The 22,477-nt window shown below is 40.7% G+C and overlaps 1 protein-coding gene across 2 annotated transcripts in view; it reads left to right on the top strand.

The window, feature by feature from the left end:
• The window catches only part of fbxo41 (F-box protein 41), a 76,724-nt gene that overhangs the window by 39,482 nt on the left and 14,765 nt on the right, over positions 1 to 22,477 (top strand). For both annotated transcript variants that reach the window (XM_033624845.2, XM_033624843.2), the window contains exons 4-5: positions 8,326 to 8,533; positions 17,999 to 18,072. In XM_033624845.2, coding sequence (XP_033480736.1) covers positions 8,326 to 8,533; positions 17,999 to 18,072 — 282 coding nt within the window. The remainder of the gene's footprint in view (positions 1 to 8,325; positions 8,534 to 17,998; positions 18,073 to 22,477) is intronic.

The following is a 22,477-nucleotide window of genomic DNA, read 5'->3' as shown; positions in this document are numbered from 1 at the left end:
CATTGTGACATACAAACTTATCATGTTGTCATGTTATATAAGAAACTTTTCTTGTTACAACAGTATACTATTTATCATTATTGTTTCCTCATTCAAACATGACTTTTACATTGTAAAAATTTGTTATAAAGTTATCACATTATAGCGTAATTTTTTTTTATGTTATAATAAGATAGATGGTATATTGTTATAACACGAAAAGTTTCTTGTTATTATGTGATAAGTTTGTATGTTCTGAAAATATGAAAATATATCTTTGGTTATAACTAAACTTTTCACTTTACAGCATGGTACTTGTCTTTTTCTGGCTTGGCAGCATTATGCTTCCATATTAATTAATAATGCCATATTAATTATTCCTCTGTAGTTTATTCTGTGCACCACACAGCTCAGCATTAATCTGTGAATTTTCATTTAACACTTAATTGTACAGATCAAACCAGTGGTTCACAACTGGTCCAGCCACAGGGTCCAGATTTCTCTTTAGTTCTTTAGTTTAAGGTCCACAAAGTTTAATATATTCAGTGTCATACTTGAGTTTGGCCATGTGGTAGAGCTAGTTTGCTGTCTCTGTCAAGGAGCTGTCTGTTATTCACTCACTCTACAACAGGAAATGGCACTGTACTTCAAAGAAAATTCAGTGTACTTCAGAATAAAGTGTGTTTTTTATAAACTCGACACATTTGTGAGTCACTTGTGGTCCATTCAGGATGGACCTGCGACCCACTTTTGGACCACGACCCACCAGTTGGGAACCACTGGATTAAACAAATGAGATGCAGCCTTTTAATTACTTTGGAGATGTTGGTAGGTGGATTTGGTTACCTGCTAGCTGTTTCCCCCTGTTTCCAGTCATTATGCTAAGCTAATTAGCTGCTCACTCCACTTACACATTTACCACACAATTATGAGAGTGGTCTTTTCATCTAACTCTGTGTGGTGTTCTGAACAACATCCCAGCAAAGAGCGTGTCATAAAGTCAGTAGCTGGATGCTGTGTGTGTGGGTGTGTGGGTGAGATGGAAACAAAGATAGAGAGGAGACAAAACTCTGCGGCACCGTCAGCAAACTGTGAACGCCAGGGTCACAAATATGCGGTTACCCCTCACCCACGAGTGAATCGGTGTTATGAGGACGTGTGAAGCCACTGCCGAGTCATTGTCTCTGAATCACGCCCCAGACTTAACAACCTGCATGTTCATCGCCCGGAAAAGATGGCGGCCTTCCTTTCCAGGTCCCCCAGCGTCCGGGTAAACACGCGTGCATGTTTGTCACCTTGAGGCTTTCTTTCCGAGGTGCTGGAGTGAGTCATGCTTGTTAGGGCGAGGTGTGCTCGCGCGTGTACGTCTGAGTGTGTGTGTTGAAATTAGGATTGACAACAGGAAGCAGCCACATCCCATTTCTCTCCCCTCCTCTGTCAACCCTCCCGTGCTTTCAGCTTCCACATGACTGCAGATTTCTGTTTGCTGTCTGTTACTTTAGCCTCTGCAGTGTTTTTTCCCTCACAGCCTTTGTGCCCATTCCCCCTTCTTCATTGGGTTTTTATCAGCTCTGTTTTTCCTCTCCTCTTTATTTCTGGTCTTACCCCCTTTCTTCTTGCACGTCTTCTGGGATCCAGCAGAGATGTGTTTTTTTTCCTTCTCCCCCCGCCCCCCCCACCCCCCCCCCCCCCCACCCTCCAACATCTCTCTCTCTGTCTTCGATCACATTCCTGAATCTCTCGCCTCTTCTCCATAAGGATTTCCTCGCTGAGTGTGGTTCCTTCAGCTGAGTGGTTAAGCTGCCAGGCGGTGTAGTGCATCCGTGCATTTCTTCCTCACACGGAAAAATGAGAGGGAACGGCTTTACTGTGCTGCCTCCAACACGTTCCTCCTCATGGGATCGGTGCATCTGTCTCCAGCAACAGCAGAAATCTGATACTGTTGAATAATTAACGAAGACTAATTACAAATGCATTACAATTTTGGATGCCAAAACACAATCTACGGTGCATACAGACCGACCACAGCTACTCTATTAATAGCAGTTGTGAGATAACTATATGTCATTATACTGGAGGCTGAACTAAAAACAGTGCTCAGTCATTGTTGCCGTCCGTTTATTAACTTCAGTAATGAGAGCACAACTTTTTGCTTCAGGCTGCTTAATCATGCACCACATTAGGTACAGCTGCAATCATTGAATTAAAATAAATGATACTTGGACTCATTAATTGTGTGCGCCATGATGAGATGCATCATATACAGTCGAATGAATCAATGATATAATCTGCTGAGACAGTCTGCTAATGCATGTTATTTTGACATGAGCACTTCTACTCCCAGCGTCTGCCTTCCGTCATATTCAGTGTGTTTTTTTTGATGTGCATAACACTCTTACAAGCCCCATCATCATCATCATCATCATCACTACAGCAATTGACTTATAAGTGCCAAAAAATTGTTGCGTGATTAGATAGTGGGAGGTTCATATTTTAAATCTCTGCAATCCCGTCAGTTTTGATAGTGATTTTGAGTTGCGAGCGACTTCTCCAGGTGGATCTGATTATTTATGAGAGCTAATCTTGTGTCTATATTGCACAAAGCATATAATATTCTTATCAGTGCCCAGTTTAACCATCCTTCATTCTTTCCTTTCCTCTAGGCTAGGCACGATTATTTGTTTAGCACATTTCTTACACAAAGGAAATTCAAAGTGCTTCACATATTGCACGAGAAATAAACAAGAAATACAGCACATAAACACTAAAACACAAATTGCAAGGATAGAAAACTTATCAAATATACAAGACAGATGCAGGGAGGTGCAGATGAAAGTGTAAAGCAGATAATGTCAAGTGCTTACAGCTGCACTCATACATTGCCATTTTATTAACAATGGATTGAATGACTGTGTAACGTGAAAGGGAGTGCTCACAGTGATGAACCCACAGAGAATCATCACCTGACTCCTCACTGCGTTGTTGTGGCAACATACTAGCATACATCTGACGCTGTAATTACCCACATAATGTTAGCCCATGCTGTGTTCACACTACGAGCGACAAAGCAACAGCATAGCAACAACATTAAGGCAGAGCTGCCATTGAGGTGCAGCAGGAAATATGTCTGTGGCTGGTGAAAATAGTGGAGCATAAAGGAAAGTGAATATTGGACCTAGTTAAGAGTCAAGCAAGAAGCATTGGTGTTATCCTGCACTCAGATTTCCTCAGCCACATCAAATCCGTAAAGTCATCTGCGTTTCACCATTTAAAAAACATTGCTAGAGTTGGAGGAATAACGTCAGAACAAGACCTTGAAAGGCTCATCCACACCTTCATTTCCAGTAGATTAGATCACTGCAGTGGTCTGTTTGTAGGACTAAAAAAACAAGCTGCTCGCCAACCTCAGCTTATTCAGCATGCTGCTGCTGGAGTCCTGACTAAAACTAGGAAATGTGACCACATTACTGCAGTCCTAACATCCTTACATTGGCTACCTGTCACTCAGAGAATTGATTTCAGAATCTTGCTGCTTGTGTTTAATTTGCACTGTGGCCAAGTGTCGAAATATATCTCTGACATGTTTGTGACATATGAACCTTCAGGACCCTGAGGACGTCTGGGGCCGGACTACTGACTGTCTCAAGAGTCAGAACAAAACATGGTGAAGCAGCGTTTTGTTATCATGCAGCACAAACAAGGACTAACCTCCCAGATGATGTTAGACAAGCCCTGACTCTGATCACTTTTAAGTCAAAGTTAAAAATGTAATTTTTTACACTGCCTACTCCACCCTGTAATGACTGCAAACTTATTTTTAAACTCAATTTTAAATCATTTTAAATATATTTTTGCACCTCTTGTCTGCACTTTTGCTATTTTAATGGTGTTTTTTTTATTGTACATCATTTCGAAATTAATTTTACCTTTTATATCTTATTTATCTTTATTCTTTTCTGTATCCTTTATTATGTTTTATATATTTTTTTTATTATTTTTATTTTTTCGACAGCAGTTTACAAAGCAAAACATAAAATATGATGAACAAAGTAATTTCTCCTGCTGTTCAAATTTTTTCCAGTTTAAAAACTTTGTAGAACATTTTGGGAGAGATTAAAGAGACAAAATAAAAGCAGTCAATGAAGTTTGCTTGACTAAACATCGGGTCATAAGGGTCTTGTGTATTTCACCCACTTCACCCAGAAGTTAATGAACACATTTTTCTGAAAATGAAGAGAGAAAGTAATGTTTTCCATAACATAAATATCATTTACAATATCTATCCACTGCCCTAATGTTGGGGTTCAGGAAGCAACCAGCACCTTGTGAGGGCTTTCTTGCAAGCAGATATCAAAACACCAAACATATTCGTCAGAACCCTTTGCCTTGAAATTTATGTTTTATATTTTATTGCTCTGTAAAGCACTTTGAAATGCCCTTGTGTATGAAATGTGCTATACAAATAGTATAATACAAGTTTGTCATATTAACTTAATATGGTGGTAATGTCTCAATCAGTCACAGTGAGTAGGGAACAAACCATTATTAACCAGGATTTAGGCCAAGGCTGGAGTAAAACTGAGAAAAGTTTGTTGTAGCTTTAAAACCCTCAACTGATAAAGCCTGTCATCTCTTCATGTGGCTGAAACCAGACCATGCCTTCTGTCTATATCTTCAGTTCATCCCTGAGATCCCTGTTGATAGGACGTTTCTCATGTTTTGGCTGGATGTGGAAATCCCCCTTTGCTTTTCCAGAATTAGAGAGGATAGTTTATAGTTCGACGAGGATGAGATGATTGGGAGAGCTTGGAGTTGAGACACTCTATGTCTCACACACAAACACTGGCATTCTTCATTCTTTTCCCTGTATAGTATCATCTCCAGCATACAGTAAATGGCCTCTTTCTATCACTTCACACCCAGTTACAAAGAGCCCAGTGAGCCCAGAGTAGATAAAAATCATGTTATCTCATATTAAGAGCAATTACCAAGAGACGAACTCTAAACAGGATCGATTGTAGAGGAGAGAAAGAGAAGCTATGGCCACTTAATTTTGATATCATGTACTGATGTACCGATTGTTTACTCACAAATTGGATAGCACATGTGCTGTCTTTACCACCTGCAGTCAAACACCTCAACTAATTTTGGAGTCATATTTTTATAATCTTTGCCTGAGGATAAGAAAAGTTAACTGTGCCAGATGGCAAACTATTTTTATCGCAGAGTGCCCCCATTTCAAGAAAATTCACTGTGAGTGCCGCAACTGTTGTGTGGTTGGATCCTGGGTTATATAATGGTTAGTAGTAGTGTAGTTGGATGTAAAAGCATCCATCCTGATGAGCGTCTTGACTTATTTATGGGCATGAAGCTATTTGAACTGAAGGGACACAGATTTTTATGTCCCCATTCCTCGTGTGCAATTTTTTTAATGGCTCCTTCAGCGTTGTCAAGGTCAGATGTCTGGATTGTCCTGTTAAGATCTCTGACTGCATTGCTTTAAAGGCTTAGGCTGTTTATAAGGACACAAAGGGAAATACATAAAGAAAGCCACTGGGAATTGTAGAAGTCCCATATCGAGGCAGTTCCACATTAGGATGCATGAAAAGACACAGGGACGTTCGGTAGAAGTGGGATGTAGGATGTTGGGTTGGGTGATATTCAGATATGAGAAGGTTTGTCTGGATGTGGAAAGTAGTGCTGGAACAATTGTTATTGGTAGACATACAGACAATGATAAACAATAATTATGGTAATCGATTACTTGTCTGTATCAAGCTTGTTCCAGCTTCTCAGATGTAAGGATTGGGTGCTTTCTCTTGTTGTATATCATCTTGATAAAATGTCTTTGGGTTTCGGACAGACTGGACAAGCAACTGAAGACATCATCTTGGGCTCCAAGATAGTGATGGGCATTTTTCAAGGACATTTAACTGACTAAATAATTCATGGATTAATCCAAAACAAAAAAACTCATCCATGATGAAAATTATAATCAGTTTCAGCTTAGAGTCCGGATCAGTCTTGGTCTCAAGAATGCTTTTTGAAGGTTCTTGGTCTCGTCTTGGACTTGACAGCAGTTTTATTCGGTCTTGTCTCCGTCTCAGGCAAAGAGGACTTGGGATTTTATTTCAAGACCATTACTGTGGGGATATCATTAAATTGCCTGTGCAAAAAGGAGTGCTGAATATAGGTGGTGAAGTTTTATTTCAGCTCCTTAGTGTTCCTATTTGTTTGCTCATAAAAAGAACAAAGGAACAGTCCCACACATGATTACCTGTTGATTATATTATCAAGACATTTCTTATGGGTCACTCATATGTCATTAAAGCGGTCACTGGAGAGGAATCATAAATGCGTCTCTCAGATCAATTTGAGAAGCACTTATTGTTTTTGTGTTCTTCATTTTATCGTAAATGTGTCATGCAGTGTGGGACTCGCACTGGTCTGGCCTTGGTCATGATGAGGGCTGTACCTGATTCAGAATTGTGTCAGTCTAATCAAATTTAGATGTGTAATACAAATATTCAACGACTCCTTCAGAGTGATGGCAGCATTTATGTAATATAGTAAACAAGCTAGCGATGCTAACGATGAATCAGAAATGTGCATCATTTTTTGCCGACACTACATATCAAGCGAAAGCCGGAGACTGTGTTGTATTAAGTATCAGTTAGCTGTAAATCCATCACTTCCAAGCAGAAGAGAGAATATAATGATATCTTGGTGGATTACGGTGGAAAGTTTCTCCTCCTCCATGCTGCTGCATCACGTCTGCAGCTGTCTGTACCGAAGAGTAGCTCACTCTGCAGCAAAATCTGGTGACCAAAATGTCCCCAGAGGTACATTGCACAGCACACTGACTAGCAAAAACAAAACAAAAAGACTGCTGGACTTGAAGCAATCTCAGTCGACTGAGGGGTCTCCGACTGATGATTCAGCCCTAGTAATGACTTGTTCTCAGTTTAAATGGTCTTGACTAAATTACTGGTTTCAGCCCTCATGAAAAGCAGAGTACCTCAAAACATAATAATAAAAAAACACAGTCTTTTTTTTTTGTTATAATAATGTATCAAATGTGAAAACAAAGTGATAATCAGTCACACAGAGAACCTATAGAGAATTATCAAGAAGAAGACATACTTTATCAATCCCTGAAATTAAATTTTTATCACTATTGTTATTTACGTGTTACATTGTCACCCAAATCTGCAGCTCTCCTCAGCTTTATGGAGCTTTATAGCGAGTTTTAGCTCATTGTTTGTCCGACTTCACTCTGACTGCTCTGATGGTGTGAGTTTCAGCTCCAGTGAACCCCTGCACACTACCTGTTCAGCACCAAACAGCAAACAGACACAGTTAGCAACTAGCTAGTGAACATAGTGGAGCATTTAGTAGCTAAAGAGTCAGATATTTCCCTTAGGAGTTGGTAGAGACCAAAAACAAAGCAAAAAGAGAGTGGTTGTGGGACTTATGTAACAGGTGAACACAAACACAACTCTACATAAATGATAATGGTCCTAGATCACTGCTGAGTGTGTAAATAAGCAACTGTTTGCTGACACGTTAACGTAAAAGGTGATTACATGACAATGTTGTTTTCACGACTTGTTTCTGCTGCCTCCAAGTGGCCAAAAAAATGATTACAGTTACAAAGGTTACCAAGAATACCATTTATGATTGACAGTTTTTGTTTAAACTTGTTCTATGTGACTAAGCTGCTCATCATCAGGACATTAAGGACTGCTTATATTATTCATAATCAGAACTTTAACTTACCGAGTTAATATGATGTAACTAATCACATCTGAACATGTAGGAATGCTTAACACCAAACCATACACAGATTTTTTTCAGGTGACATTGAACAAAATCACCGCAGGGAATGCCAGAATTATACAGTGTGCTGTTCAGGCTGCAGACAACTACAAATGCGGTCTGAGTTCCTGGTTTGTTTGCCTCTGTATGTGTAACACACTGTCCCTTAAAATGACGGGAACTTGGCCCTTCTGTGCCTGCGGCGGTATAAATACCCAGCTGCTCTCTCACCCTCTATTCCTCTTCTCCCTCTCCCTCCCTTTGTGTTGGTATTGTGTATTTATCTCTGTCACCAACCTCAGTGTACGTAGTCCCCATACAAAACGGGCAGGACGGCAGCGAATGTGAATGTGAGAGATTGTAAAAAAAAATGTACTGCAGCAAAGTACATTTTTGCCACAAGCGAGGTTCAGCAGATCTGTAATTTGCCCCCAAATGAAACAGATTGACAAAAAAGGTTTTAATAGAGCTCACAGCTGAGCCTAAAGAAAGTCCTATAAATATCTCCGTTCCCCTCTCTGCCCTCAGGGAAGTCGCCCAGATTGACCAGTTCCTTCAGGAGACGGCAGCACGTGAAGCCAATGCCAAGGTGCGGCTGCAGCAGTTCATCGAGGAGCTGCTGGACCGTGCGGACCGCGCTGAAAAACAGCTGCAGATCATCAGCAGCTGTGGCACCACGCCAAATGGCAGCCTGGGTCGCTGCAGCCTCCAGGCCTCAAAGGGCAACGGACGCCAGGTGAGGATATCTTGACTATCTTGACATTTCCTGTTCTGTGCAACAAAATAATATACAAATATACAAAATATAATACACAAATTAACACTGATCACATTTAACTGCATCATAATACAGACAGCAGTATAAAAAAAATGTCTCAGGTCTGATTTTGTGACATATTTTAAATGTTATAATAAACTATGAATTCTTGTTTCACCATCCATCACTCCTCAGTATGCTGCTTCCAGCTTTCCGACAGTCCTTGACAGAGCAGCTTTTTGCTTTTGAATAGTGCATAAGCATTGATTTTATTGAGTAATGTCGAGCCCATAATAGACTTGAAGATGCCCGAGACAACAAGTCTGCTCTTCTTTATAGAGCCGAAGTGCGGTAACTGTCCAGAACATTCCCGTGTTTTCACACACCAGCAGGTGAAATCCAGTAAATGAGATTCACCGCAAAATCTGCACACATGCAAGACAAGATGATACTGTGCTAAATTCAACCTACAGGCTCGGTGTTTGTTAGTAGAACAGAAGATCGTGACTGTGTGGATGTAAATGTGGTCTGAACGTGTGCGTGAGGTCTTTTGAGTCATTTAGCTCATTAGTTGTTTCTTCTGTTCCAGGAATCAGTCAGTCATTAGCTTTCTGTTGACTACATTAGCTTGACTTAAGTTAAACCTTGCACAGATGATTTTTGTTACCTGAAATAACAAATGACCTAAAATCACAAGGTATGGATATGAAATGGGTGCTTAAAGGGTACATGTGGTATTTTTCAACCTTATTTCAACCATACTTTGCCTGCTTTTAGGCCCAAGAGACGAATGGAGACAACAGTATTCAAAACTGGTCCAGTATTTAGTGAGAAACAGGCTGCAGTGTAACCACTCGGGTCATGCTTGCATCGCACCAGCAGTGTACATCCAGTAAAAGCGTTTGTTTTGCCACTGTTATGTTCAGATTATTATTCTGAAAGTATGACAACATTATGGAAAGGATCCCTACAGAGACAGACATTTTTGTCAAAGAGTAAGATCCTTTTTTTTAAACCCAAAATAACCCCAAAATTGCTATTGATAAACCCACCAGACTCCATTCAGTAAACATTAATTTTAACGTATATAGAGCTATCATATTTTCACATCTAACTGGGTGAATTAAGGGTTTCTTTCAAGCAAAGCACAGGCAATGATTGTTGAAACAGTGGAAGGACGAAGATGGCTTTTGTTGGTTTTATTTTGTTTCTCTTAACTTTGAATGAAGTTTGTTTTACAGTGCTAAAGTTAATGTTTATTTGAATGGAGTCTGGTTGGTTATACAGTAGCAATTTCTGGGCTGTTTCTGGATAAACTAAAATATTCTTACTCTGACAAACAGGTTTATCTCTGTAGGGATCCTGTTGTCAAACACTTAGAAAATCAATCTAGGGGTACCCAGTAGCTCATCTGGTAGAACAGGCGCCCCATGTACAAAGGCTCTGTCTTGCCACAGCAGCCAGGGGTTTGATTCCAACCCACAGCCCTGCGCTGCATATCATCCCCCCTCTCTCTCCCTGTTTCACGCTAATACTGTGCTGTCAATGAAAGGCAAAAATCCCGAAAAAGTATCTTTAAAAAAAAGAATGAAAAGAAAATCAGTCTAAACATGTCAGTGGCATTTTAGTGGATGTGAATTAATGGTGCACAATTGCCCTTTCACATTACATTGCAACCTTTTTCACTGCTGCAGGGTGGGGTGTAGCGCTGTCACTCAATATCGGACTAATTTCAAAAACTGTTCTTTGCTTTTAGTCAAGGGTCCACGTTAAAAAAAGTTACCCTTTAAATTATTACCTCCGCCAAGGAGGTTGTGTTTTCGCCGGCGTTGGTCTGTTTGTCTGTTTGTCTGCAAAATAACTCGAAAAGTTTGGAACAGATTTTGATGAAATTTTCAGGAAGGGTTTAATTGGACAAGGAACAGATGATAAAATTTTGGTGGTGATCGGTTGAAGCGAAGTGGATAAAATAATAAAATCTCTCTGAGTTTCCAAGTGCTCTAGTTGTACATGGGATTTTATTTTTCTAAAACATTTAGGTTTTGTGTGACTTACCCTGACAGATGATCTTGGTTTCTTTTCTTTAGTCCATCAGATTTTCAATGTCCCAATTACAAGTTGGCTTAATACACAACCTGGCCAAAAGAATGTGGACACCAAAACACGACGTTTTTATATGTGATGTTAAACATCTCTTTGCAAAAACATGGACATTAATACAATGCTCAAACAGCCTCTGCTCACAGATTTTGACACCTGATGGCAGGAGTTTGCTCCCATTCAGTCACAAGACCTCAGTGAGGTTGGTGCGTTGATGTTGTTTGATGAGATCTGGCTTGCTGTTTCCGTTTCATCCCAAAGTTGTGGATAGGGTTAAAGTCAGTGCTCTGTGCAGGTCAGTCAAGTTACCCAAAATGTGGACTCCATCTCTTTATGGACCTGGCGTTGAGCATATGAACTCGGCTCACTTAAACACAATCCAGCCATCACTATTATGCTTTGTAGACTGGCCGTCATTAGGTTTTTGTAGACAGCTTCGTTTGTATATCTTTGTAAACAAGGCCTTGATAGGTAAACTTTCCCCATATATGTGTAATCTCCTGATGCAGACCTCCAACAGCACCAAGCATTCTCACTAGTTAGCTTTTTTTTAACCAGGTATTTATTTTATCAGTATTTGCACTGAGCTGGGGAAAAAGCCTTCTACTTTGCTCCCTAAACTCTGAGTTACCTGCAAATTACATCATGATATTTTGGTTCCCTTAGAAGAATTTAAAAGCATGTTAAAAGTCCAGGTAACTGAGAAATGCAGCTGCTCTTTTCAAGCTGGTTTTAGTCTTTTCTGTGAGTGTTTGATGATTCTATTTTCCTGTCTGCTGTCTGTCTTTTTATTCCCATTCTATTTCAGCTGTAGCTGGTGTGCTGTCTTGGCCAGTTCTGACCTTGAGAAAGAGATTTCTATATCAAGGGACTGTGGGGTTAAATACCGGTTAAATAAAAGAAAAACTAAACTAAATTTTGTCCGCCAGCACAGACACAAAGAGTAGAGAGCAAATAGAGAGACAGAAGTGCCCTTCTCTCTTAAAGCCAGACCAAACTCAGGTCAAATGATAGAGCTAGGTGCTGATCAAATAAGAACCAAGATTATAGCCCTTTTTAAACAGGAACTGTGCAGCCCAATCAGTCTTTTTCAGCATTGGCAGTATAAAAACAAAATCGGGGAATGCAGCAAAATGCCGCCTACCTACTTTTGTTTATATAGAATGCGCCTTTTTTGGGGCAATGGGGGGCGTGAGCAAGAAACAAAATGTGTAGCACAGCGTGTGACGTAAACAGTGACGTGGGAGGGAAGCTGCAGCTGGTCAGTCCTTCGGCAATTCTCTCGTAAGTTGGCCCGTCCTTCACCGTTCCTGTTATTGGACGGTTAATGGCCTCTTCATTTGCGAGGGCAAGGAGGGCACGAAATTCCTTGTCTCCCCAATTGCTCATCTTTACAGTGTCTGTCAGGTTTGCGTTTCCCTCTTGCTACTGGCTGCTCATTCCTGCTATCAGCTGTTTCCTGTTAATCCACCGCCAGTGGCTCGCACATGCGGCATCATCAACAGCTCCTCCCACAAGGCTTCAACAGCCCCTCCCATGGCGGAAGGCCGCCTCGTTCTGTTTAAACCAAAAAGTTTCCGCCAATATGACTACCCTATGAGGCGGAAAATTGGGCACCTCGGATCAACTTGCCAATCCGGCTCTGTGTGTCTAAACGCTCGCAGCTTGCCGCCAAAACGGCCCAACATTTGCAGAAAATCTGGCGGTGTAAAAGGGGCTTCTGTTTCTGCGTTGTCTATTTCTTGCAAATGTTTTCAGAAACGTATTTTAGTGTACTGTTTAGCTGTAATTTGAGATTGGTTGTCACCAGCCGGCTGCCGTATGGTTTTCTGATGAAAAAACGGCCAAGCTGGCATCATGCCACCTGCCAGCTGGAGCGTGTATTGGTGTGGTGTGGTGCAGTGCATTCTGGTAGTTGTAGGTTTTCTACCTCTTGAGCAAAAGTGAATGACACATCCCATTTTCACTGATTTCTATGGTCATGTAGAACCAATTTCAAAAGCATTCATGTCTTTCTATTGCATAGACAGGACAGTTTTATGAAGAGACCATCATCCCAGCAGTGAAATCCGTCTTTAACTTGAACTAAGGTGCTGAACTCAAACCATAAAAACAGCCGTGGACCAAAATTACATAAAAAATATGTAGACATGGATGTCTACAGATTTTTTGCCATATAGTATATGTTTGTATCTACAGCATTTTCTATTGTATGTGATGCTCATCTGCAACAGAATCATAAAGTGAAACTACAGTAGAGGCTCGAAGCCTGTCTGCTTTGCATTCAGCATGAATAGTGAAGCTCTGCAGCAGACAACATCCTGACCAGAGAGCATACTGGCACAAAAAGCTTCCTCATGCTCCGGAAGCTGGAGATGGGCCCTTTGCCTCCAGGCTTTCCACAGCTTCCATTGTGGCATCCCCCCCTCCTCTTCTTTTGCCTTATTACACGATGATAACACTCTAAAAGCAGACAATTTCTGTCCTTAAAAATGTCACTTATTCAAATTATCATCCAACACCTCTCAAAAGAGGGGTGACCTGTTTCATTGCACAAATCCGCGTGCTGCCATGGAAACCAGCGATTGCTCTTGCTCGAGGTTCCAGCGTGATTTTGAATCAGATGTAATGTGGTACAGATCTGCCTGAGAGGAACAAGCTCTTTCATTTTTGGCTCATTATTTGAGAGAATCTCAGTAAAAAAAAATCCTCTCCTCAGATCACTATCCTTGAGTGCAGAGATATTATCGACGTCACTTAATAAAGTCATGCAGTACAGTGAGTTATGTAAGTGATACCTCTTTGTTATGCTGTAATTAAACTGTTGCAAAGACATCTGAAATTGTTCAACGGCATATTTTTTGTGTTAGTCAAATACATTTGAAATGAATTTTTTTGTTGACCTGTGATTGACCCAAAACACTGCCGCCTAAATTTAGACATCCTCTCTTTAGATTTCAACATCAGTCAGTTTCACGTAGGACTGTGAATAATCAACATGACAAGTACAAGTGTGGAGTCACAGACTGGTTGGCACCTTGTTACACTGTCAAGGAAAGCCCGGAGATGTCACCCAAACGACCCCACACCCTCACAACCTCACTCTCCGTCTCTCTGTCACGACATCAGCGAGGTCGCCCTTATCTCCTAGGAGACAGGTTTAAGAGCCACAGAGGTATTTTAGGACTGGCAGCAAGAGAAGGGATGGATGGCTTGTTTCCTGCTGACTTTCTAGTTCAACTCAGACTGAATCTAATGCCTTTCTTCACAGGAAGTGCAAGGTGAATGTAACTTAAATTCAAGTGGAGTGTGCCATAAACTTTTGGCCTTTTAATGGAGGGATGAGAAGAGGGAAAAACTCGAGTTTAAAACCAAACTTCAGTCACCAGATTGGAGTTTTCCCCTCTGCTGAAGGCGTTTTGTTCCATCCATTTCTAGGAGATTTGTCCCTGTTCTGCCTTCACTGCAGGCTGGCCAGGAATGAGAGCCATGGATGGTGTTCGCCTGTTTCCTCCATGGTCCATTTTCACTGGCACTAGGCCAGAAACAAGCTGTGTGAGTAGAAGCAGAGAAAAGGAAAGAGAGGGAGAGAGGGAGGGACTGACAGTGTCTGTGTTTGTGCACATTTTCCCTCTGTGGCACGTCGCCAGTCTGGTACACTGAGTTCCACCTGGCACTACTTCACACGCGCGTAGATACACACACGTACAAACACTACACACAGCATACTTCAATGCACGGGCAGCTTTGAGAGGTGTATGAAAGAGTGACTAGGAGGATTTCGCTCTCAGGCAAGTAGAGAAGGTAAGAGTCAAGCTGCACACCCACCATCAAATACACTTAGAGAATTCTCACGTGTTTTCACAGCTACAACCAAATATTTTAGGTTGTAGGAAAGATGCTAAAGGCGCAAGATATCTGGACTACTGCTGACCAGATTGGCAGGAAGTTAGTCACGGATATTCATGATCCCCAATGGATTATTACTAATGACTTTGGTGGCCTCCTGTAGCATCACTATTAGGGAAAAGCTTTCACTTGTATAAAGTACATGTGTCCCCTGAAAGTCGAAGATTACAATCATCAGTTGCAGTCCTCTCAGTCGACTGCCATTCTTTTATTCGAGCAGTCAGTCTTTTGCTGTTGTTTTTTTGTCGGTCTGTGTACTTTTGTGGACGTTTCAGTCCACAGTTGTAGCAGCAGAGTGAGCGCTCCTCACTTTCACATTGATCTCCAATTAAGGCAGCTGCAGACCCAGACCCAGGGTGAGTCTGAGTGAGATGGAGACAACTGCCCAGAGGAAGAGAGGCTTTGCTCTGAGATAACTTTACCTCTTTTGTTTTATCTCTGGTGTCGACAAAACATGTTGTTGCTAACAATCTTTCTTTAGCGTAGTTAGCATGCATTAGCATGGAGGGCTAATTAAGCATGTTTACTATATTATGTGAACAGCACTGTCACCCTTAATGTTCAGGCTCAAACTTTATATGGCAAAAATGGACCATACAGTTAGTATTGAGCAGCCAAATTTGATTTGATTGACATAATTCTGAGTTGGGTACAGAACTTTTATTGAGCATATTCTTACTCCACAGAGGGTGAACCCTTTTACATTTGAGACCGTCCACAGCCCTTTCTGTACTGCCACCCTCAGGACAAATCATCAGTTTTGGACACAAGATATTTATGTACAATGACAGGATTTAAATGAAATTTGTTCTGGCTATTCATGGCCACAGATTATGATTTATAATGATATCAGTCCTGCACCAGATCAAAATGTCACTGTTGAACAACATTGTAGTTTATGGAATGTTAAACAACAGTCACTGAACTAATATGAAATGTTCTTTCTTGTAGTATCAAGAGTTTTATTGTTTTAATACAAAAAATATACAGTGAAATGGAGGTGACATTTTCTCAGTACATTAAAGCTGTAGTAACATTTATAAGAATAACTGTCACTATATCCACACAGTAAAATGTGGTTATGTGGATCATCAAAATCATGTTCCTCTGCCTCCTCTTAGTTCTTCTAAAGGCATTTGCAAGAATCCACTACATGTGAGTGAACAACCTGTCAGAGCTGAGGATTCTCTAACGCAGCTGTCAATCATGTGAATCACTGCTCGTAAACTGTTGTTAAACTAGGCATCACTGATCAAGTATGAATCAAGATTCTGTTACTGCCTATTTCTCACCATAAAAATGTTTTCAGAAACATATTTTAGTTTACTGTTTAGCTGTAAAATGAGAAAATTTGTAACACGGCCACCATGTTGGAACCAGTCGAGCCTAAACGAAACACTGCCTATTGGCCGGAGCAAACATTTCTCATTCTCACAGCTAAACCGTACACTAAAATATGTTTCTGAAAACATTTGAGGTGAGAAAGGCAATGCAGTAACAGAATCTTGATTCATATTTGAGCAGCGCAGCTTAGTTTGACAGTTTTACCAAAGTTTACCAGCCATGATTGACATGATTGGCAGCTGTGTTTTCCAACAGCCACAGTTTGATTCTAGCAAATGCCATTAGAAGCACTACCAGGAGGAACAGACTATCTGTCTCATGTACTGCTGCAGGGAAATAGTGACGGTTTCAGCAAATATGACAAAGTTATTTTCATTAACGTTACTAAGTACAGCTTTAACGCTCCCACTTTTATTTTGTGCCACCCTCAGGGGGAAAATGATCACATTAATCCTCACAAGCTTCATCTTGCTCAACTTGTCATATGGGACTGATCATCTTTTATTCCTATTGTGTTGGGAAGGAATTTCTCCATTGATGTCCTTGATTTATGCCTGATGCTGTCACCAGTCATAATGTACATGTGAGATCAAACCACACAGAAACACTTTAATTTGAAGATCGCTTGAGTTGTTCATTTCAGTTTGGATTATTTGACGAACATATGAGCCGTCACAGCTTTTTGGGAAACACACACAGAGAAGCCTCCCATGACAGCAGCAATATAGGTTACCTTTTGATTTACTGTTATTGTCTTTTCAGTGGGAATTTATTAAGCAGCCCTCTGTACCCATTTAAATTTTTATAGCCGCACTAACTGCTTTTAAATTATATGATGCATGGCTCGTGCTTTAGTCTTGAGTATATTGTTTTCATAATGTTTTAGGGGATGTATGTGTTCACAATCACAACTAGAAAAGTGCCTCAGTAGAGTGCAGATCTCTGCCAGGCGACTGTCCAAGTTGACCTTGGCCACTCCTGGCAATTCTGATAATTTCAGCAGACATGCTGCAGCACGTTTCAGAAGTGTCCCAGAAGCTAATGAAAACACACACCTCGACTATTTTCAACAAAGCTGCATCGCGTTGCACAGAGCAGATCAAGTTTTCCTGCTAACAGGCACTGTATATTAAATATAAATAAAATGTAATTATGAGGATGAATGTATTTTTAATGACTAAAACACAGCCAGAAACCTCTGATCCATAACAAGGCAGGAAATAACAATAAACACAACTAAAACAGACAAAACAGGAAACCATTTAACCACATAGACTGCTTATTTACTCATGGTAGAAGCACAAAAATGTCAAGGAAATATGATCAAATGAACAAAATCTGCAAGTCTACAATATAAGGCAACACTCCTGTTATGGTATGACACCGTGTAGCAGATGCAACAAAGCCGGGTCGCAGCTGCGCCTGTTGGAATTGTCCCTTCCAGCTTCCAAGATGGCAGCAGAGATAATTAAAACAGAGACTAATTCATCTCATATTGTTCCTAACTTTAGTAGATTATGGGTGTGGAATTAATCTGCAGATGCTCCTGTTCAAAATAAGACCAAACTTTTCCATTTTTGAGCCACAACGAAGGCCTGGAAACTTGGAAAACATGTGGCCCCTACCACCCAGTTGAGAGGAGTGAGGAGTCAACAGTCAGTGACGATGTAAAACAGTCAATAAAACCCATTTTTCAACAATTATGAATCACTGCAGCCACAAGAGATCCTTGAGCATCGTCATGAATGTGCACACAAAATATTAGGCTAATTGGTCCAGTAGTTTGTGAGATTAGCTGCGGCCAGACAGATACACACACGCACACACACACACACATATTCAAGTACTCACACACACTAGACTAAAAATTCATCATCTCCTTCAGGTTTATACTGAACATAGATCATTTCTGAAAGTCTCATGCAGATTGTTGAACAAATTAAAGGTACAGCCAGAGTATTAAGTAATACTGAAACCTCACACAACCAAATAATATTTTAGCCCAGAGGATGCTTATAGAAGCGGAAGTTTAGGGGGACTAAGTAGTTGCACTACTAACACTTTTATTTCTGCATGTTTGTGTCTCTCCAGAGAAACTCCAGCCTCTCTGGGAGCACAAGAGGCATGTACCAAGTGTCAGACCGACGTTCGTCCCCCAGCACAGGGTAAGTCGGTACACTGCTCACATTCCACTTTTACACATGATTTCACACCTCTGAAATATACTGCGTTCAGACCACCACCACGTAGACCCTCACTTACTGGTACACTTACCCACCCAGAAGTAAAGAGAGGATGAGCTCATAACTGCCACTGTGCATGTGCTTTAGTTAGGAATAATTTTGTTTCTCAGGAAGGCGTTCTGTCTGTCTGTCCATCTGTCTGTTTATTTATTTGGAAAGAAGGCCGGTTCTCTGTTTTTTTGTTTTGTTTTGTTTTTTTTGTTTTTTTTTGGTCCAGCTGGAGATTTTGTGGCTCTTGGCTCACAATTGCGTTTGGTGCACCTCCTCTTTACTGCTTCGTGAGAGCTGATGTTGCTGAAACACAGTTTGTCAGTTGTGTGGAAATATAACAGAACCCCTGGAGCCGCAGAGCTTTTAACCACCATCTACTGTGCTCGCTGCCTCTGGCCTTTGGGGTACAACTTGTCAGTCCTGTGTATAGATGTTTGCAAGCACGGCAGCTGTGGTTAGAGTAAGTCAGAAAAACAATGAAAACAGTGGAAGTACTTACAAGTGGTTACAGCCTGTTTAACTTTATATTATATCATTTTGTCTTTCACACATCTGTTGAAATTAAAAATAAAACATAATAATGTACATAAAATACAAGATTAGGTTTCTGTAACAGTCATACACTAGTGAGTATGCTTGAAAGGCAGGTTCACACTATAGTTCTTTATGCTAAAATAATAATTAGATTTCTAGATGAATCTATATTTGGATTGACAGAAAAATAGTCTATTTTCAAAACTTATTGATGATAGTTGCTTAAGTTATTGATCCAGAAAGAAGCTAGATATTGCTGGTTCCAGCCTCTCAAATTTAAGAATTTGTTTTTTTATCATTGTAAATTGAATTATTTTTGGTTATAGAGTGGACAAAACAAACAAACTGAAGGTGTTGCCTTGGGCTCTGAGGACTTGTGATGGGCATTTTGTGATAATTTTAGATTCATTGACGTGAAAATAATCGTTAGTTGTAGCCCTGCGATACTTACACCATAACAGATTTACTGCATGCAGTTTGTTTAATACTGAAAATGAAGTGTATCATCCTCTTGCTTGTTGTTTCACACTCAGACATTGACATTAACATATTGTACTTTTGTATAGAAGCATATACTGTGTAAAATAATGGATGTAGCTACCGTGTTGTCATCCACTGGTTCATGGACTCAAGTTTGGCATTTAGACAGTCACCATCTTGAATTTTTTGGAGCCAGAGGTGACTGTATATGGATGAGAGGGTGGAGCTGTGGAGAAGTGAGGAGTGGACTCCACAGCATGACACTAAAGCTTCCCCACCCTTAAATATGTGTAACTTTAAGCCTTAATAAAAAGTAAATGGGTGAGTTATTTAAATGTTCACCCCCATACAGTCATGAAGTGGTGAATTAGCTATAGAGACTAAAACTGTTTTTTGTACCAAGCTGTGAACATGTTTATTTCTGCTATAAAGTTGGGCATTTTAATATGGAGGTTCAGTGGGGATCGACTCGCTTCCGGCACAAGGAACTGCAGTTTTGGCACTTCCACGTTGCCTTCATTTTTCAGCTCCGTAGGTTTCCGCTCATATTGAACTCTCTGACATGGAGTAGATCCCATTTTTAGTCGGACTCTCATGCGGCAGAGCAGTGGGGTGCAGGTTGGACGTCTCTCTGCATGAGGTGTGACTGAAGTATTTCTGTGTTCCTGCTGGAGATTTCAGACACATGGCTGCGCCATAGCACTCTGACTAACACAACTGTCACTCCCGGTTGGTACGTAAATGTGTTTCCTAACGTGACGTCACGCAGAACCTGTCTGGCTTTCCCCATTGAATCATTGATGGCGCGACGCACACACGGTGGCACAATAACAACTCCCGAAGCCTTCTGTCTTTTGGTTATTAATAGGTCTTCATCAGGGATGAAGGTCAGAATCTCAAGTGTGCAATGGTTTTAGTGATTTATCGATACTGACCTCACCAGATGATCATGCAGTCATGAGTCTGTGTGTGTCAACACCAAAGTACCTCAGAGAGTTTGCTCTTTTTACAGTTTGTGTTTCTTTAATGACCCAAAATTTTTTATATTATCCATCCATCCGTCCGTCCATCTGTCCATTTTCATCTACTTATTTGGGGCTGTGTCGTGGGGGCAACAGGCATTGCCAGACATCCCTTCCCTTAGAAACATTTACCAGCTCCACCACCACCTTCAAACTTCACTCCCTCTTCACTAGCCCAACGCCTGCATCACTGCTGATGCTGCTCAAAACAGCCTGTCCATGTCAGGCTCCATTTTACCCTCACTCGTGAACAAGACCCCTAGATACTTAAATTGTTTCGCTTTTGAGAAGTTCACTCCCAACATCAGAGTGGGTGATCCATTGTTTGATGGCAGAGAGCCATGGACCCCTGAGACTAATTTCTGTATTATATATTTCATATACACTCACTCGCCACTTTATTAAGTACACCTTGCTTGTACCGGGTTTGACCCCCTTTTGCCTTCAGAACTGCTTGAGTTCTTTGCGGCATGGATTCAACAAGGTGCTGGAAACATTTCTCAGAGATTTTGGTCCATATTGACATGATAGCATCACACAGTTCCTGCAGATTTGTCAGCAACAATACTCAGGTAGGTTGTGGTGTTTAAATGATGCTCAGTTGGTACTAAGGGGCTCAAAGTGTGCCAAGAAAATATCCCCCACACCATTACACCACCACCAGCCTGAACCGTTGATACAAGGCAGGATGGATCCATGCTTTCATGTTGTTTACACCAAATTCTGACCCTACCATCTGAATGTGGCAGCAGAAATCCAGACTCATGAGACCAGGCAACATTTTTCCAATCTTCTGTCATCATATTTTGGTGAGCCTGTGTGAACTGTAGCCTCAGTTTCCTGCTCTTAGCTGACAGGAGTGGCACCTGGTGTGGTCTTCTGCTGCTGTAGCCCATCTGCTTCAAGGTTTGACGTGTATATCTTGGTTGTAATGAGTGGGTATTTGAGTTACTGTTGCCTTTCTATCATCTTGTACCAGACCTCTGGCATCAACAAGGTGTTTTCGCCCAGAGAACTGGCGCTCACTGTCTCTTTTTCGGACCATCCTTTGTAAACCCTAGAGATGGTTGTGTGTGAAAATCCCAGTAGATCAGCAGTTTCTGAAATACTCACACCAGCCCGTCTGGTACAAACAACCATGCCACATTCAAAGTCACTTAAATCACCTTCTTTTCCCCGTTCCGATGCTCAGTTTGAACTTCAGCAGGTTGTCTTGATCATGTCTACATGCCTAAATGTATCGAGTTGCTGCCCCGTGATTGGCTGATGAGCTACTTGTGTTAACGCGCAGGTGAACAGGTGTACCTAATAAAGTGGCTAATGAGTGTATAGTAATTATAGTAATAGAAACAGTTTTAATATGTGTGGATCTCATTAAAATATATGATAGGATCTCCCTCTTAAAATGTCTAAATCAGTTTTTTTTAGGCTCCTGTGCTTCATTCAAGGCAGCAGAGTTTTGTCTCAGAGCTTCTAATTTAAATGTAATTCATCTCCATCAGAATCAGGACATTAAATTTTACTATTTATTTAAGTGTAAAGCTTATTTTGATTTGTATATTAAACAAGAGGTGACACAGGGGAAGTTTATTTCTTCCACTGATTATTGAGTTGTTTTTTAATTTACTCTGATACTACTTTGCATTCTGGATACACACTTTGAAATCATTAATTAGCAACTGCTAATCACCAGCTTCCCGTGATTGGGATCAATCCAGATCATTACATCATGCTTTTGATTCAATGTTGACAAAACATTCAGACAGTTTTCATCAGGTTACCGCTTCACAACAAGCTCATTAGACTGTAATGAATCACAGTTTTGTCATTGACCCAGTTCCGATTGTTAAAACCATAAACATACTGCTGTGTTTTGCTTTTACATAATCTAAATTTATACTTGTGGCATGACATGCATCTCATCTTCTGTGCCTCCTTTTCCCATGTAAGTGCTGATAAGTGCTACCTGCAGTATCATCTGCGGTTCTCTTTCATTTTTATTCCTAAAATGATGCATGCAGAAGCTTCTTATTATGCTGAGAGAAAAAGGAGGGAGCACTGAGACGACAGAAATGAAGCAAAGAAAGAAAAATGGCCTACTTTTCGAGAGGCTGATATTTGTAACTGCTCATTACTTGTATTCGGAGGTTATTTTAAGTACTGTAGCAGCAGTACTTACGTGCAAGAGCTGCCCTCGTTCTACTATAAATCCCCTGAAATACAGCTGTTCCTTTTCAGTCATGCTCTATCAACTTGTGGTTCATTTTGGTTTCAGAAGTGCATCAGTCAAATGAAATACC

Source organism: Epinephelus lanceolatus, chromosome 3 (assembly GCF_041903045.1).
Source record: "Epinephelus lanceolatus isolate andai-2023 chromosome 3, ASM4190304v1, whole genome shotgun sequence".
NCBI lineage: Eukaryota > Metazoa > Chordata > Actinopteri > Perciformes > Serranidae > Epinephelus > Epinephelus lanceolatus.
This window is presented reverse-complemented; position numbering and strand designations above follow the sequence as displayed.